The sequence below is a fragment of the Phalacrocorax carbo genome, chromosome 15 (genome assembly GCF_963921805.1).
Source record: "Phalacrocorax carbo chromosome 15, bPhaCar2.1, whole genome shotgun sequence".
Lineage (NCBI taxonomy): Eukaryota > Metazoa > Chordata > Aves > Suliformes > Phalacrocoracidae > Phalacrocorax > Phalacrocorax carbo.
Window position 1 is genome coordinate 8587008 of NC_087527.1, and position 17122 is coordinate 8604129.

At 53.7% G+C, this 17122-nt stretch overlaps 1 protein-coding gene across 1 annotated transcript in view; it reads right to left on the reverse strand.

Annotated features, from left to right (window-relative positions):
• The window catches only part of RPH3A (rabphilin 3A), a 35955-nt gene extending 19419 nt beyond the window's left edge, over positions 1 to 16536 (reverse strand). Inside the window, exons 1-3 of the mRNA XM_064466317.1 lie at positions 16451 to 16536; positions 7026 to 7255; positions 5498 to 5641 (exon numbers count right to left, since the gene is read on the reverse strand). Of these exons, the coding sequence (XP_064322387.1) occupies positions 5498 to 5641; positions 7026 to 7102 (221 nt within the window). The 5' untranslated portion in view covers positions 7103 to 7255; positions 16451 to 16536. The remainder of the gene's footprint in view (positions 1 to 5497; positions 5642 to 7025; positions 7256 to 16450) is intronic.
• Positions 16537 to 17122: the final 586 nt, after the last annotated feature.

The window sequence follows — 17122 nt, forward strand, 5'->3', positions numbered from 1 at the left end:
GGATTGTATAAAAATTTAAAAATTTAAGTCCTGGTATGAACCTGGCAGAAAAAGGGCAGGACCTGGGAAAGCAGATACCGCACCAAGACTCATGGGCTGGGAAGCTCCTGATTAAGGTGATAACCGGGAGCAAAAAGCCCAGGTTTCTCTTCAACTTCATGCAGCACCACCCTACTCATGTGCTGGAGCCCCATGCGCAGGCTGATCGCCCATCACTTACCAATAACCAGAGGGATGCCCTGCTCTGGCCCAGGAAGCATCCAGGAACAAGCTTTCTGCCTTCCCAAAACCTTTTCCCTCCCTCTCCCCTAGATATACGATTTGTTTCTCATTTTTATTGCACATAAAAGAGCTATTCAATTCATCACTCTCCCTTGCACGTCTCTAGGACTACAGCAACATCTTCCTTACCATTATGCACACTTCAAAGGGCCCATCCCTCTGGCCTCTGTAAGACTAACTTCAAACAGCAGGAAATACACTTCTAATTGTTAAAATAGGGGAAAAAACCCAAGAGAGGGGTAACTGAAGCCGGTGGCAGGGAGCTGGCTAAGCCTGGCACCTGGGAGCGTTGCCGCTCCCAAGACAGCCCTGTGGGGAGGGAGAACATCCGTCATCTACTGAAGAAATATGTATTAGTCACTGATGGGAGCAAGATATAAGAACCAGGCAATACGCTATATCAGAAATGCTTAACATGCACCTGAGATGATAACCGCAATAAAACATTCTCCTGATAATATAATATCTGCCTGGACCCATAAATATGGTTTGGAAGAGAAAGGCGAGCACCCCGAGGGCAGTGAGGGCTGGTGGGAGACCTCCCCCGCCGGCTCCTGCCCACACCCAGGAGCCCTGGTGCTGGCAGGGGAAGGGCTCGCGTTCGGAGGAAGACCTGCAAACATCTCTTGTGATTTCAGGCAGGCAGAGGGTCCCACAGGGCTGCTCGCCGGGCTGAGGGACCATCTCACCCTGGGCCGGATCCTAGACAGGCTAGAAACCTGCAGTCCTACAGCATCGGCATTTTCTCTTGCGCTAGGACCAGAGCAATCCAGAGAGGGACAGAGAGTCACTGGCATTAAGTGCTGATGATCTCAGGAAACAAGATTTAACAGCAGGGCAAGCACGCACGAGTTTGTTGTTTTTAAATATTCATTGCCACTCTGCAGAAATGAATGGCTAAAGACGTGCCTAATGGGTTTTAAACTGTGTCAGGGAGGACATTTAATGCAGCAGACAATGAACTGCTACACAGGAGTGGGAGAAAGACCTGACCTGTGAGAAAGGACCTGATCTGGAGCAGCATGAGCCAGGCGCTCCCCAGCCCCATGCAGGAACCTGGGGGGAGGGACCCAGCCACCACTTATGTGGCAAAAAGATTCAAGTAAAACACAAAGGAGGTCACAAAGTGCCTCCAGAATTAAGCACTGACTTGCCTCCATAGGGAAATCATGTGCCTTAAAGGTCTGAATATTAAATTAAGACTAATTTTAATGGTATAAAGGAGACAAGAAAAGAAGCCAAGGCACAGATTAAAGAAAACATAATTAAAATCAGGATGAAAAATTAGAAGCAATTTTCTTCCCTTACAAGTGCACAGGTAACTAAAGGTAAAGCATCCTTTGAGCTTTTACAGGTTGACTTTCAAAGCTCATCCTCCGTCAAGAGCCCTCACTATGGAGGGAAGATGCCCAAGGAGGCCAGGGGCATTCACGCATTTCAAAGTATCCCATTCCATGCTAGTGCATCACTCCAGGTGTTTGTTGCCTCCTGTGATGTATTACAGGAGGGTTGTTATTTTGCAGGTTCATCCTGTCTTGTAAATAAGAGAGGAGGGTTGGCGGGAGCAGGCTGGGAACAAAACCAAAACCCACAAAAAGTCAAGAAGCACGTGAGCTGTCTTCTGGCCATGAATTAACCTCGTCTCTTCTAGAAGTTGGCATCTCAGGAGATATTTCTGTCTGCCTCCAATAACTACCCTGCCCTTCCTGGCCCCTAATTTTGTTTTTGTGTAATCGAACACAAGGAAGAAAATAATGAGACTGTGGTCCCCAGAGAGCATCTCTGCTGCTGACCACTGAAGTTAATGACTTAATCCCCTGTGACTTCAGCCATCTGCTCCAGCATTATGCATGTGTCATCCCAGCAATAAACAGCCAAATTAAAATCCAATCCTGCCTGATAGCTGGTCCTCTCGGAGGAAAGGTGAGGGGCTGTGACCCACAGGGAGACAGTCAAACCATTGCACTTTCAGAGGGGTCCAAAAGGAAGGGAACAGATGCACCCAGGCAGGGGCACGGCCAGATCTGGGAGCGATGTGTCACGTCACCCCTGGGAGAACTGGCTTTGTACTCTGCAAGGTGCTCTCCAGAAATAGCGATTTCTAACTTCGGATAGTTTAAGACAATTTCTTCAGTGCTGAGAGCACGACGGACCTCATTAGGCAGCAGAGTAGACTTGGCAGGTTATTGATGGCCCCCAATTATAGGTGCATAACAGAGCCAATTAGTGCCTGCAGGTGCTCTGAGAGGAATGGGCTCCTCACGGACCACAGCTGGAGCATCACAGCAGGAGACAGCAGAGAGCCACCTCAGGGACCCCTGAAGCACAAGCCCAGGCCAAGTGGGGAGGGGGAAGGGACAAGAACAGATCCATCCCTGCCCCAGGTCTGCTTCACCCTCCAAGCCCTTCGCCTGCCAGCTTTCAGCCCCTGTGCCCCTAAACTGACTGAAAGGATTATCCCCAGGCAGTTGTAAAGTCCCTCATCAACTCACACCTGATGCACTCTTGCTGTTTATTTCAGCTCCTATTATCCTTCTCTGTACTACAAGACAAGCCAGAAAAACCAAAAACACACACCAAAAAAGCAAAAAGAAAACCCACCCCAAAGCATCCCTGTCCTACAATCCCCACCAACATCCAGAACATGCATCCCACAGGCCTCCATGCATCCCCAGTATTAAAAATACTCTTTCACTACATTAATTTGTGCTGGGTTTGACATGAAGTCCAATTCCACAAACATCATCTCAACAAACAGCATCAATTTGTTCCCACCCTGCTCCAGCCAGATGAGGTAAGGGGCTCGTGGGACAGTGGACACAGAAAAGGAAACATGAAAGGGCAGGATATGGATGGCACTAAATCAGGAGGGACTTCAAGGCACAAGGAGGTTCATCTGCAGCCAGCACCCAGCTGTAGACTTCATGATTGCTCAAGTATTATATGTAAAGCTCAAATGCACCCCCTCAAACACCTCCACTTATTAAGACAACTCCAAGTATTTACCATATGTTCCCCCTTTGGAAGGCACATTCACTTCATGGATCTTCCTTCCCCCCCCCCCCGCCCCTTACAGGGTTAGAAAATCCCAGAAAATTGCAGAAAATCAGGCTTTCCAGGGCCACCTCCCTAGAGCAGCCTGTCTGACCAAGGGACACTGTCACAACCACTGCATCCCTGCCAGAGGCCAGCCTGGCAAACCAGGATTATTTTGTAATATAAGGAGCTATCCTGGATAACGTCCGAGCAGCTCCTGAACGGGTGATTCTGTATGAGACTGATATAGACACTGTCCCATATTTCTGTAGCTGCACATCCTACAGCTCTTGTTGTGCAAGCCAACAAACACAAAGGAGTTGGCAAGGCTCCTGCTACGCCTACACGCAGGAGGCAAATCAGCTGCGACTGCACATCCGCCAGCCTTCCCTTGCTCTACTCCAAGCACAGCACAAAGTCCTCTGCCGGCTTTTTCATGAATGAGGATGAGAAAACCGCTTCTGACTTGGCTAACAAATGCAAAAGGGAGAGTTTCTGCAGGTTTGCAAACAGCTGCAGGAATGCGCAATGAAAAAGAAAAAAAACCAAAACCTCTCCCACTGCTAAAGTTGATTTATGCGTAATCCAAAGGGTATCACGTTTGAGAGTAACTCTTACCAGGCTGCAAATGTGCAAAGCTGGGGAAATGCTGTTTGTAAGCACTTCTCCAGAATTAATCACCACCATTCATAGCTACTCTCACCTGGTTTCTGCCAGAAAGCCAGCAGAGGAAAGCATTGCATGTTGTAACACGAGGCAATGCCAGCCAGGGTGCCACCCCAAGCCCAGGGGAGCAGCACATCCATGGGGCACACGCTGAGCCCCAAGGCAGCATGAACAGCTGCTGTTGAGGCAATACCTGCCTAAGCTGGTCACAGACCTGCTCCTAACAAAGTGTTTCTAAAAACGAGTAAATAAATCCATCACTTCGGAGGCAGCAAGCTGCGGCCACCAAGGAGGACTGTGTGCTGCAGCTGGAGGACCCCGTGCCTGCATCGCAAACGCACGCTCAATATTTAAGGGTTATTAAGCAGCCTGGGTGATGGATTAAAGCTCCAGCTGTAGTGCAAGGCTTTGCGGGTGCAGGCAAGGTCCTCTCCGTGTCTTATCAAGCAGCTGCACTGCAGGGCCACGCGCCTGTTTGCTGAGCAAAGCTCTCCCCGAGTTACGAGAGGGGCTTTGACGTTCTCCGAGGCAGTGGAAAGCACAGTTCCTGCCTGGGCCTGAGTATTTTCCCTGCAAGGGGAAAAAAAAAAAAAAAAGCAGTTGATGCTTAAGCTCAGCAAGAATAAAATGCTTCTCTAATGAAAAAAGGCATGACGCCTGACAAACAGGATTACGGAGATCCCCTCCAGAAAACCATCCCCAGCACAGCAAGTCGATAGCTAATTATTAGCACTATTTTGCCTGGCACCTTTGCCCAGGCAGGGCAGAGATGCAGTAAAAGCAAAACACAGGCACTTCTTGCCCTCTCCTTCACACCAGGTGCTTCGGCACCAGGGATGCCCACAGCCACCAGCGATCATGCGTACCCCACCATGGATGCGCTGGGGCAGCACCAGCGCCCCCAGCCCTGCCAGGAGCTGGCCCCAACATGTGGCCAGCCCTGAGGCTGGGCATCACTTAGACCTATTCAGCTTCACAGACATCTCATTTCTGGGTGGCAGGAGGGATTAACTGATGGGGCACACATCTGGAGGGGGTGGTGAATCCATCAGTGTTCCCAAAGCAAGACAAAACACCTTTTGAACACCTTCTGGTGAGCCATGGCTTTGCCTGCATTCACAGGTGCTCAGGCTCAGGACTGGGCAAGCAGCAGCAGCTTCACTCCCAAAAATGAGATGTTATTAATGATCCTTTCTGGACAAAAAAAATAAAAATAAATTTAAAAAAAAAATAAATCGATGAGACTATAAATTCTTGGTCCAGAACACAGCGCACACTAAGCAGCCGTGGCACATCAAGCAGCTCCCTCCCCTGCTTACAGGTTCCTTCTGGCCAAGGACCAACACCAGCTCAAAAGATCCCCCGCAGGCTCCCTTTCAGGAAAAACACTGCAGTGCAGTAGCTGCTGGCCAGGAAAGCAGCCAAGTGAGCGCTTTCCCCCATAGGCACCAGCAAGGCTCGGGGTCCCTCCTGTCCCACCAGCGCGGTGATGCCAGCGCCACCACTGCCTTACCCAATGCGCTCCTGCTCCATCTCCTCCATCTTCTCGGCCCGGGCAATGACTCGGTTGATGATCTCCTTCTCCTCATCTGTCAGCTCCTCACCCTTGCGCTGCCGGTCGGGCTGGCCACCCCGCGCTGCCCAGCCTGCGGGGAGCCTGCGGGAGAGAGGGGAGCCAGGGCTTCACCCACAGATCATGTGTGCACGTGCACACGTGTGCGTGCAATCACACATGATGCGGGCAATAGCCAGGCACCAATTCCCAAGCCCAGGGAGGAAGGGGTACAATACGGCCCCATCCTCCAAGCTCTATTCTAGCAGGAAGCCTGCAACTGGCCCCCACCCGCCAGGTGGAAGCTCTTATTTCCATTATGGGGGTTTCATATGGAAACACTTGTTTCGTGTGGAGAAAACCGATTTCCTTTTTAAAAATATTCTCATTATTTCCATGTTAAGCATCAACTGACATGACTAATTTTGCATCCTGCTCTCTGCCACGTAACACCGGGTTTGCCAGTGAGCTGTGGTACTGGGGCGATGGCTGCAGAAGCGGGCAGGTTTTTGGGTATATTTCATCAAACATGGGAGGTTTTCCTCTCCTAACATTGCTCCCAAAGATCCTTTTGCACAGCAAGCACAGCCCAGGTGTCAGGCAGCTTTAACCTGGTGACACAGTGCAAATTGGCAGGCAGCAGAAGGGCAGCACTAACGAAGAATGACAAAGGCAAACGCCCCTCCTCCTCTCACCCTTCTGCTCATCTAAAGACCTTTCCTTGGTCTTTTGCCTCTGAGCTGAGCAGACCTGCATGGTCTTAAACCTTAAAATTCATTAAAACCCTGTGCAATGCTTTGCAAAATTAATTGCTTTTTTCTTGCATCCAAGGCAAGGTTTTTCCTGTTCTCTCAAGGCCGTTAGAGTAGCTGGTAAAGAGCAATAAGCCAAAAAAAAAGGAAAAACCAAGCGAGATACTTACTGCTCCTTCTCGCTGCTGGGAGGCAGAGGGAAACAGAGGTAACAAGGATTAGGCGAGAAAAGTGATGAGGCCAGCTCAGCCTGGGCACAGCCAGCACTCTCCCACCCTGAGAGTGACAGTCCCCGACAGTGAGACCCTCTCCATGGACCCCCGCTGCTCCTCCAAAGTGGCGCAGAGCAGCGAGCTCCAAACATGAGCTTTCCCGGCCTCTGCATTTTCCAGGCACCCAAAGCCAGCACCCATCCAACCAGGACGGAGACCGGCCATGTGGTGGGATGCAGCATCACCCTGCAGGGCAGCCACGTTGGAGGGCGTCAGGACAGATGGATGGGGCTCCTCACCGGCACAGCAGTGTGTGCACACCCACGGGCCTGTCCCCACCGCCCTTTCTCAGGGGGTTTAGGAGGCAACATGGCAAAATGTCCCCATCCAAGCAGTGCAAACCAAATTCCCAATGTCCCCAGAGGAGGAACAGGGGCAGCTGCACCCACATCACCTCCCGCCCTTGGGGACTCTCCTCCCTCCCGCACCAGCAGCATCCCTGCAGCCCCAGCTCCCTCCTCTCACCCGGCCCGGAGAGACATGGTCCTGTCACCGCGGCACATCCACTGGTCAGAGCTGCCACCCACCACCGCATCGGTCATCACTGGCTGCCAAGGGGACCCGGAGGACACGCAGAGCGAGTTTGGGCACCGACGAGCACTGACTTGGCACGCCTGGGAAGTCAATCACTTTGCTTGTCTGCCCGTGCTCTCAGCAGCGATGCCGAAAAAGGTAACCTGGTGCTTTCAGCCAGGCTGTAGGAAAAAAAAAACAAACCAAAACACTAAAAACCAAAAAACCACAAAATCATGCTGGGCAGGGCTTTATTTTTGGCACTGAGAAGGAGTAGGAGCAGGGAGAGGAAGAGGAATGTCACTTGAGTTGCCATCTCGATATCACACGCAAGATACAGGAGCCTACAACCACCACCCTCCCAGGAGGGCAGCACAGCTATGCTCAGCACAGATGTAATTAATGAGATACCCGACCTCACATCAATTATGAGGCTTCAGGGCTGGGAGGGAAGAGGATGTTTCCATTTCAGTGAAAAAATCCACAAACTAGGAAACTTTCCCCCAAAAACCCAGCACATTTTGCTGCCCTCCCCCAAACCACATTCCCTCTGGAACAAAACTCCTCCTTTTTAATTTTTGTTTTCTGAAGTTTTTGCAAAATGAAACCCGGAGAGGCACTGAAGGAGGATCTGGCAACAGGACCCGAAGATGATATTCTGTCTATTCATCTCCAGAAGATTCATCAGAAAGGGACCTCTTCAAACCCTTCTCCTTTCAGCAAAACTGATAGGTTTTTATTAAAAAAAAAAACAATTTAAAATTCAGAACATGAGCAATTATTTATCCCCACATTCTGGGGTGTTTTCCCCCTCCACCTACCAGCGCTACTCACTGCATGAGGACAGTGACTGGATGGCAAAGCCCAAGCTGATGCCAACCAGCATTGCCCATGCTGCGGGAACGGGTCCATCCATCCCATTGACTCTTCTGGGGCAAAACCAGTGCTTTTACACAGGACAAACACCACAGCCAGAATCAAGTCCCCCAGCCAAGAGCATGGCAGGATCCATCCTCCCGTGCAGCCCCTCATCCCTGCCCAGCCCGTGGGGTGCTGGGGGATTCTGCCATTACATCAGGAGTCACCGTCACACCTGCACCCATCTCAGGATGGTCCCCAAGAGCAGAGGATGCAGCTTGTGGGTCCATGGATAGCATCAACCTCAAGATACCACTTGCAAAGAGAGAAGCTCAAGTGGAGCCTCCTTTCAGTCATTAAGATGGAAATAAAAGAGAAAAGCCAATACATCCACAAAGGGCCTGGCTTTGCTGCAGCACTAATGAGAGCACAAGGCACCACAGAAGATACAAATCACCCCTTCGTTAGGGCCCCCCGCCAATGGGGGAATTTTTGTGAGCTCAACTCTTTCCCATCCATGGGTTTTTCCCCCCATCCATCTTCTCAGCAGAGCACCAAGGCAGAGCCAGCATGGGGTACCCACTGGGATCCCCCCACAGCAGCAGCCTCCCACCTGCATTGCTCGCAGTACCTGCACTTGAATTGCTTTCTCCTGCCTGCTACAGAACTAAGAAAACCCCATAAAACCCCAAACCCTTCTGCAAAGCCCAGCCTGCAGGCACTGAGGCTGCTCCCAGCACCTGGGCCATTCATCCTCCCAAACCTGCTGCTCCAGACTGCTCAGCCACCCACATCCCGCTGGGTCCCAGCAGCAAAGCCAGTGTCCCAGAGCTGCCAGTGGGTCCCAGCAGGACCGGAGCTCAGCCCAAACCTGGCAAATGCACCTTTGCAGGGTGCAAAGTGATTCCAGCTCTTAGCAAAACTCCAATGGGAGCACTGGGAAGGTTGTCCCAAGGAAAGGATGGAAAACAGGAGCCTGCAAAAACACCTGTCTGAAATCACAAAGTCCAAGCCATGAAAAAATGTGCAAAGTTCCCAGAAAGAGGGAAAAATATAATTCCCATCCTCCACTTTCTGCTCTGCAATATTGCAGGGGTTTCTCCATCAGCCTCTGAAGAGTCAGCAGAGATTTGAGGATCACCTTTGCTTCACTGATAACTTCCAAAAATACAGATTATATATACATATTTAAAAAATAGCGAATCACATGGAGTAATTAGTGCTTTGCTGGTTTCATACAGCAACTATTCCTGTGCCAAACCAGAAGGCTCTGATTGACAAGGTCAGTTAAATAAGCAAATTGTTCATTTACAACCCCACCGCCACCTCCACAATCTGCACTGCAGCAGCAAACTCCTGCTGGGGATTTAGGGTCCCGCCACGGCCGGGAGCAGGGGGTCTCTCGGGGCTGCACACAGACTTAATGGGGTGCCCTGGAAGGGCAGTGCCATGCCACTGACACCCATTTTTGGGGAGGCGCAGGTGGATAAGGGACTTGCCCAAGGTCACATGGGGCAGGAGCAGTCACCCTGGCCCTGCAAAGAATAGGGGAAAATCCCTGGTTTTTCCTAGTGAAGTGGGGAGAGCAATCACCAGCACTTCAGCTGGCAGGGAGGAAAACTCCTTCCCTCAACTAGAACTTTCTGCTAATAATAGAGAAGCCGCGGGTGTTTCGCTTTGTTGCAGATGGAGAAGAGCCCGAGGATGGCTCCTGGAGGAATACACAAGCCTTTCCCTCTGCCTATAAATAATAGATTTTGAAGATCTACTTTGCATTACTTCCAGCAACTACTCTTGCTTGTCCTAATGCTTGGTTCTGCATTTTTAGCGTAAAGAAGAAAATAACAGCTTACGATGGCTTTTTCCCCCACGCCAAATCCTTGCTCACAAGCAAAAGGATGTGACAATCCAAGTTGTGATCGATAGGATGCAGCAGCATTTAATTAATGAAATGGAAATATCCCACCCTAGGAGGATGCCAAGTCCTTCCAGAGTTTGGCTGTCCCCAAAGGGTCCCAGACCTGCCCCCCCAGGTCCCTCTCATCCCCACAAGGTGCTGGCTGCTCGAGGTTCTCCGATTGCAAGCGGAGGTCAGGAGGAGCGAGGCAGCAGCTCCTGCCGGCGTGAACACAGCGCGTCCCAGGCAGAGCCAGGAATAGAAGCAAGGTCTTAATTTCTGGCCTTAAGGAAGAGCCACATGACTCTAATCACGCCGCTCCATTACTTCTATATGACGGAGCCCATGAATTTGATCATGCCTTAATAAAAAGGGATTGAACGTCTTCCATGAATCACTCTGCCTCTACCCAAGCCGCCGGCGCGGTCGTCCCGCGTGCAGACACCGATCGCTCTGAGCCAAGAGGTGCTGATTCATGGGCCCATCGCCAGCACCCAAAATCCAGTGGATGCAACAACAAGCCCTGCCCCAGCCAGTCGCCCTCATCCTTTACCAGCCCTGGGCACGTGGGGAAAGGCAGTGGGAGCCCCGCAACAGGAACACATCCTGCCCCATGGGCACCAGGAGGCACATGGGACAGCCGATGCCCCAGGCAGGACCCAAAGCCACTGGAGGCAGACACACTGCCACCACCAGCTGGGCATCTGCAAAGAGAGACTGTTACAGGGCTGCCCAAACACACTGGTTTACCCACGTGGAAATAATGTACCAAGGTAGAAAACAGAAAATTCAGTATTTTAAAGAATCTCAGCACAATAATAAGGTTTTTACAGCGATCTCAACATTTCACACTTGGCAGTGCCTGCAGAGATCATCTCCACCAGCAAAGACACTGACACAGGCAACCTATTTCTCCAGCCTTCTCAGCTCTGCAATGCAGCTTTCTTAAATATTGAATAAGTCTGCTGCTCTACACCACCTGCCAGTGCCAATGATGAGGTAATTTTTGCATTGACAAAGCCTAATGCAATTAATCTGGTTTGAAAGAGCAGGTTTTAGAGCCCTTCCATTCACTCAGCAAAACACACTTGCAGACAGAGCATCGGCCACAGCTTCTTATTCACCACCAGCAGCCAGACCCCAAACAAATAACCCAAACTGCTGCTCGGATGCCAAGTGAGAGGTTATTTCTCCGTGTCATCGCCAAACAGTAGGTTTTGAACTTGAACAGATCCAAACACCAGGCTCATGGGGTTTTCACACCAGCTCCAAGGCCAGCCCCAGCACGGGAGCCCATTTACACTCCCCAGCTGGATGGTGGAGCTGGGATGGAAAAATAGAGTATGAGCATGCGATTGCCTGATGGGGCTACCTAGCCCCATGCCCAGGGAGAATGGATGCATATTTTGGGTTAACAAGGACCTAGTGGGAACCCCCCAGCTGAGTGGCAAGAAGAGCAAATGCAGAAGCCAGGACACGCTGGCTGCCCCAGGACAGGAACCGTGCCTCCCTGCCTCTCAGCAGGCACACATATTCCCAAACACCATTTTTAGGTGGTGTTCTCTTCCAGCTAGCAGCAACATTTGCCACCATCTCAGGAGTCTGTCAGGGCTGGATCCTGCCCTCCTCCATACCCCAGCACCAGAGCCGGTGTCTGGTGCCCACCGAGAGCGCTGCACAAACTCCGGGGAACCCCAGCGCAGACACTGCACACCCTGTGTCCAGCTCTGCCCCAAACATCTTGTAACACCCAGGCTCTTCCCCTTTCCCAGGAAAAAGAGCCTGCCCAGGGCAGGAGCCACATGCACCTCACAGCATCCCCTATAGCATACATGTGTGGCTACAGGGGCCACGGAGAGCTGCTTGAGCAGACAGCGGGGCGCTCACTCCCCTCCAGGGTCAGGCAGGATTTGGTACTAATGGATTTACCTGCAGAGGGGGAAAAAAAAAAGGTGGAAATAGCCCCAAAACCACTGCTGAAGCAGCTGCGTAATGCTGCAAAATAATTAGCAGACCAGATGGAGGGGCAGAAGGGCAGCCCAGCCCTGTAGGGTCCCGCGCACCAAAAGTGTCTCAAATCCCGACGTCCCCAGGCAGCCAGCATCCGCGCTTTGTCTCATCTCTGATGTAAATCATTTTAGAAAGTTCGGGCAAAATCGGGCAAGCTGCTTTATGGATGGCACTTCAGGAAACAGCCCACATTCGAGACTTTCCTTTAAAAAAAGAAAGAAGAGAGGCAGATCTCAGCTGGCAGAAACACACGAAAGTGGCAAACCAAAGCTGCTTGGCCTGGAGCCACCTGCAGACACCCAGACAGGCCTGGCATCAGGACATGGGACAGCAGGACAGTCACCCTGTGACTGCAGGTGAAGCACCGAGTGATCCACAGCTGTGACTGCATGCGCTGCCCATGCTCCCACGGGGACCCGCGCACCCCAACCACGCGGCAATGCTGCTCTACTGCGGGACAGCGAGAGGTGGGATCAGAGCCCTTTGACCGCATTGCAGCAAAGCAAAGGCCAGGGATCCTGGAAATTCAGCTTTCAGGAAAGAGCCAGAACCAGCAAGTCCTAAACTCAGGTCATTTCATCCTTTGTCCCCATGCCAGACCCCTACAGGGAACCAAGGCCCCTGCAAAACTTCCCAGGCCAGCTTGGCATCAGTTGGTTAATTAAGGCTAAACACGGCCCCACAGGTAAATGATGGTGATGGCCGCAGTCCACAGGTGATAGCGATCCACAGGTGATAGCAATCCACAGATCGGAGGCATACAAGAAATGCAAAGCAATGAAAGTCCTGGCCATCCTCTGGTGCCCCGATCCCAAGGCTGCCCCCATGAGCCAACCCAGCAGCAGCCTGCCCACAGCACCCATCCAGCCCGCCCCATGGCACAGTGGGACAGGACTGCCGTGACCCGGCACGCTGCATTCACTCCTGCAGCACACAGGAGCCCTCGAGGCTGCTCCTGCCTCCGCTGTCCTCCAGCTAAATCCACACCACAGCCCAGAGCAACAGGGCTAGGAACCCTCACGAACTCAGTGCCTCTGGTTTCGCCAACGTCTATGCTGCCTTTAAATTCACATAAAGTGCTGAGATGCCTTTTTTTCCCCTCTCCCTTAATTCCCAGCTCCCTGTCATCCTCCAGACAAAGATCCATCCCAAGGCAGCTGAGCAGCAGTGCACAGTCAATTTTATTTAAGCAGCACGTTGACATTTCCTCAGCAGCTCCTTCACAAACCAAACACTGTTATGATGCTGTCACAAGGAATTACTCTCTTTGATTAACTGCAGGAAAGACAAGGGCGGGGGGGGGAAATCAACACTTCTGGGTTTGTACAACTTACCCATGGCTGCTGGAGCTGGGGGTCTCCAGCCAGGCGATGCCCAAGCACACCCCAAGCCTAACCAGTGCTATTAAATGCAGCAGCGGCGTTGCCATCGTTCCTCTCGCTGTGGCAGAGCTGCTCCCAAGGCTGCTTAGCAACAGATCACTGCACCGCTCTGGCACACTGATCCGGCACGCTGCCCTCAATTCGGGCACTGCCAGGAACGGGCCACGCGGCTGGAGCCACCAGGATGAACCGGTCCCATCAGGGGTGCCAGCACAGGGACCCCCTCACAACAGCGGCAGCAGCTGAAGGAAGTTTAGCAACATGAAGAGGCTGGGAAGTACCCGTGAGCCCGGCAATGCAAAGCATGCTCGGAGGCAGCAGGTCCTGCTCGCTGCTGGGGGTGGTTTCCCAAAGGCAGTGACAGTCCCCACAAGATGCCCCAGCAGTGGTTGAGGATCACAGCATCACGCCATGGGAGCAATAGCCAGGGTGGCTGCGTGGCACGTCTCCAGACCATGTCCCTGGGCAAAGAATGCTCACGGCTGCAAGCCTGCCTGGGGGCAGCAGGGTTGCCCAGCCAGGGCCAGGCTGGGGCAGAGGAGCCATGCCAAGCCAGGCAGAGGGGGTGTCCCCCCAGCACCACAGCCTGACCCTCCCCAAGAGCCACGGGGGGCTCAGCCACCAGCAAAGAGCGTGCGGCCACCCAGCTCGGCGTCTGCACCACCCTGGGAGATGCTGGGCTCCCAACTTCCCCCGTCACTAAATCCAGCTCCTTTTCTCTCCCCACACACCCTCATAAAGCATCTGGTTTCATGCAGCCAGACGTGCCCCCACTGACAACACACTGTTCCCTCAAAGGGGAGAGTCTGTACCCACCTCCCAGGGCTGGAGGAGAGTGATGCCCCTCAGACCCACGCAGGTACTGGCAGGGATGGAACCAGGGCATCTTCCAGCACATGAATATTATAAACCATCACAGTCATTAGCCCCAGCCACTCCCCAGTCTCCAGCTTTAAGGAGGATGGAGGAATTAATCAGGCTGACCCTGGGGGCACTGCCTCTGGAAACAGAGCTCTCCTTCTCCCCTAGACCTTGAGTGCTCGGCTGAGACTACCTGGAGCAATTCATTACCTATTATCACTAATCAGCAATGACTACAGTGACATCTTCACCTGTCTGTCAGCAGGAGGAGGGCACCAGGCCAGGACCACCAGAAGCACTGGCAAGCAGGCAGAAGGTCTCTGCTGCCAGCCCAGCCCCCAGGACCTGCAGTGGGCATAGAGGACCATTTTGTTTTCAAGTCCCAGAGAAAGTCCCTCAAAACTTAAGCACAAAAAAGAGACTCTTGAGCCAGGATTCCCCTCACCCTTCCTCAGCAGTTTTCCTCCCTTTGCCCTTTCCAATACCAGAAAACATTTAACACCAGCACACAAGTACGCACACAGCCACAGAGGCACAGCAGAGTCCTGCAATGGGCTCCTGGATTGCACCCTCGCTGCAAAGGGTGCTTCCACAAATAAAACGTGCTTTTCCCACATTCAGCATGCTTCTTGGCTCTCCTCGGGAGCCGGAGCAGTGCAAAAGCAAGACTGTGAAGAGGGAAAAAGCAGAGCAGCAGGCTGGCGTCAGTGCCAAGCACCCAGGTGGGTTGCTCCTAACACGGTTGGTGGGTCTGATGCAGGAGTGCTTTGCTGGAAGCCCATCCTGCAGACCACACACACAGGTGATGGCAAACAGCTCCCACCACATGGCAGGGAGCCCGCACAGCTCTGCCGGAGGTGGCTAGCACTCACTGGCTGCAGGGCTGCTGCGGACGAGCATCACCTGCCCAGTACTACTCTCCTGGAGGATGCACAGCAAAGTGCCCATGGGATGCCACAGCAATCCCGAGCTCAGCAGGTGGGGCTTAACCCACCACCCCACGTACCCCAGGCTGATCCCCATGGAAGGGCTGAACGCAGATCTCCCGAGTCAGCCCCTACAGCAAAAGCAAGCAGCTCACTAAATCCCTACCAGATGAATGGTGCATCATCAAATAAAGCCCAGTATCACAACATTAACAATATTTATTTTCAGGCTAAGCTGCAGCCTAGGCTTTTGATACCAGTAATTAAAGCAAATGGTTCATCTGTTATCATCTTTGCATCTCTGGAGCCAACTGTTTGTGTTTTGAAGCCCTATATTATCTCTTTTTTTATTGCAGCCTCCTGAGAAGGGGTGAGGGGGGGAAGACAGACTGATCCCTACACACTTTTTAGATCCCAGGAACGGTGTAGCATGGAGGAAGCCCAAAGCAGAGCCACGTTCAGGGCAGCCACTTTGCTCAGAGCTTTTTAGCAGTGAAATGAAGAAGTGTTAAATGCTCAAAGGCAAACTGCTGCTCTAGTTTATACCTGAAACCAGGATTAATGCAAAGACACCAGCAAGAAAGATAATCAGGGCCGCTCTCTGAAACAACCTGTCCCTGGGAACAGCAGCGTTAGCAGCCGCAGCCTATTTTCCGAGGTGGCTGGTTTTGCCTCCAGAAGGTTTCAGGCTACGATTCCAAATAGCTTTTACCGCCGTTGGCAACACTTTTGTCTGCCCTGGGAGAGGAGCAGAGAGGGCGCCTGCTAAAGCCCTTGAGCCAGCCCTGAGCTCGGCAACGATGCCCTTTCAGAGCCCCAACAGGGAGCAAAAAAGCCGAAGCGCCTTCGCAGGACGCTCTCTGCTCCGGGGACAGGGTGGTCTCTGTACCCCACCGCTGCCAGGCACCCGCGGACGGGGCTCAGCTCCCGCAGCCATCAGCTCTCGCTGTTCGCGCTCGGGGAAAAGGGTCAAGAGACAATTTTAAGGGCTTAAAAACCCCCAAACGCCCAACAAGCTCAAAAGTTGCCCGCAGACAACAAAGTCCAAAAGCAACGACCAAAGCAAGCCTCCACCTGCAACAACGCGCCGAAGGGGCGATACACAGCCTCCATACACAGCCTCGCACCCGCTCCGGCCGCTGCCACCTGCCTCCCACGGGCGACGCGGCAGTGGGGAGGCCACCCACCGCCCGCACAGCCCCGGGGCGCTGCAACTTTCCCCGGCCGGCGGCTCCTGCGGGCGGGCGAGCAGGATGCGCGGGGATTTGCCTTCGCCCGCCGAGCATCCCCGATCCACAGCCCGACCCCAGCCCCGCCGGAGCGGGGACCCCCGGCGCCGCCCCCGGGGCTCCAGCCCGCGGGAGAGGAGCGGCGAGACACAGCCCGCCGCCGCCCTCCCCGCTCCCACACCCGGCTCCGCGGGGGTCCCGACCCCCCCCTTACCTGGGCCGGGGTCCCGCCGGGCCGGGGGCTACGGCGCCGCCGCCCTCTCCCTCCGCGCTGGGCTAGGCTGGGCTGGGTTAGGCTGGGCTGGGTTAGGCTGGGCTGGGCTCGGCGCAGCGCGGCTCCGGCGGCAGCACTGCGGAGCGGCGCGGGGAGGGGACACGGCCGGGGCCGGCCCCGCTCCGCTGCCCGCCCCGGGGAGCCGCCCCCGCCCCGGGGCGCAGCCCCCTCGCAAAGCGGGGCGGGTCCCCCTGGCTCCCGCAGCGAGCTGCGGCGGGGGTTAAAGGCAACCCCTCTCTGCCGACCCTCTCCCCTACCCCATCCCCTCTCCATCCCTCCCCCTCGCCCGTTCGTCCTCCTCCCCGACACTCTCCCATCCCCTCTCCATCCCGTCCGTGGACAGGTTTTTGCACGCACACACCCCCTGGGAGGGACGGGGCTTTGGGCATCTCCCCTAGCCCTACCCGCAGCCCCCACAGCTGCCTGCACCAGCATCTCCACACCTGTGCATGCGAGCCTGAAGTGGGGCAGCCGCTTCCCCCTGTGCACCACCTGCAGCATCACCCCAAAGCTGGGGGAGCTGCCTGCCTGGCTGAGCTCCCCATCACACGGGTTTTGGCCTGTGCACTCGAGTTTAAGCATCACAGGGAATCCCACAACCTGGTATCCCTT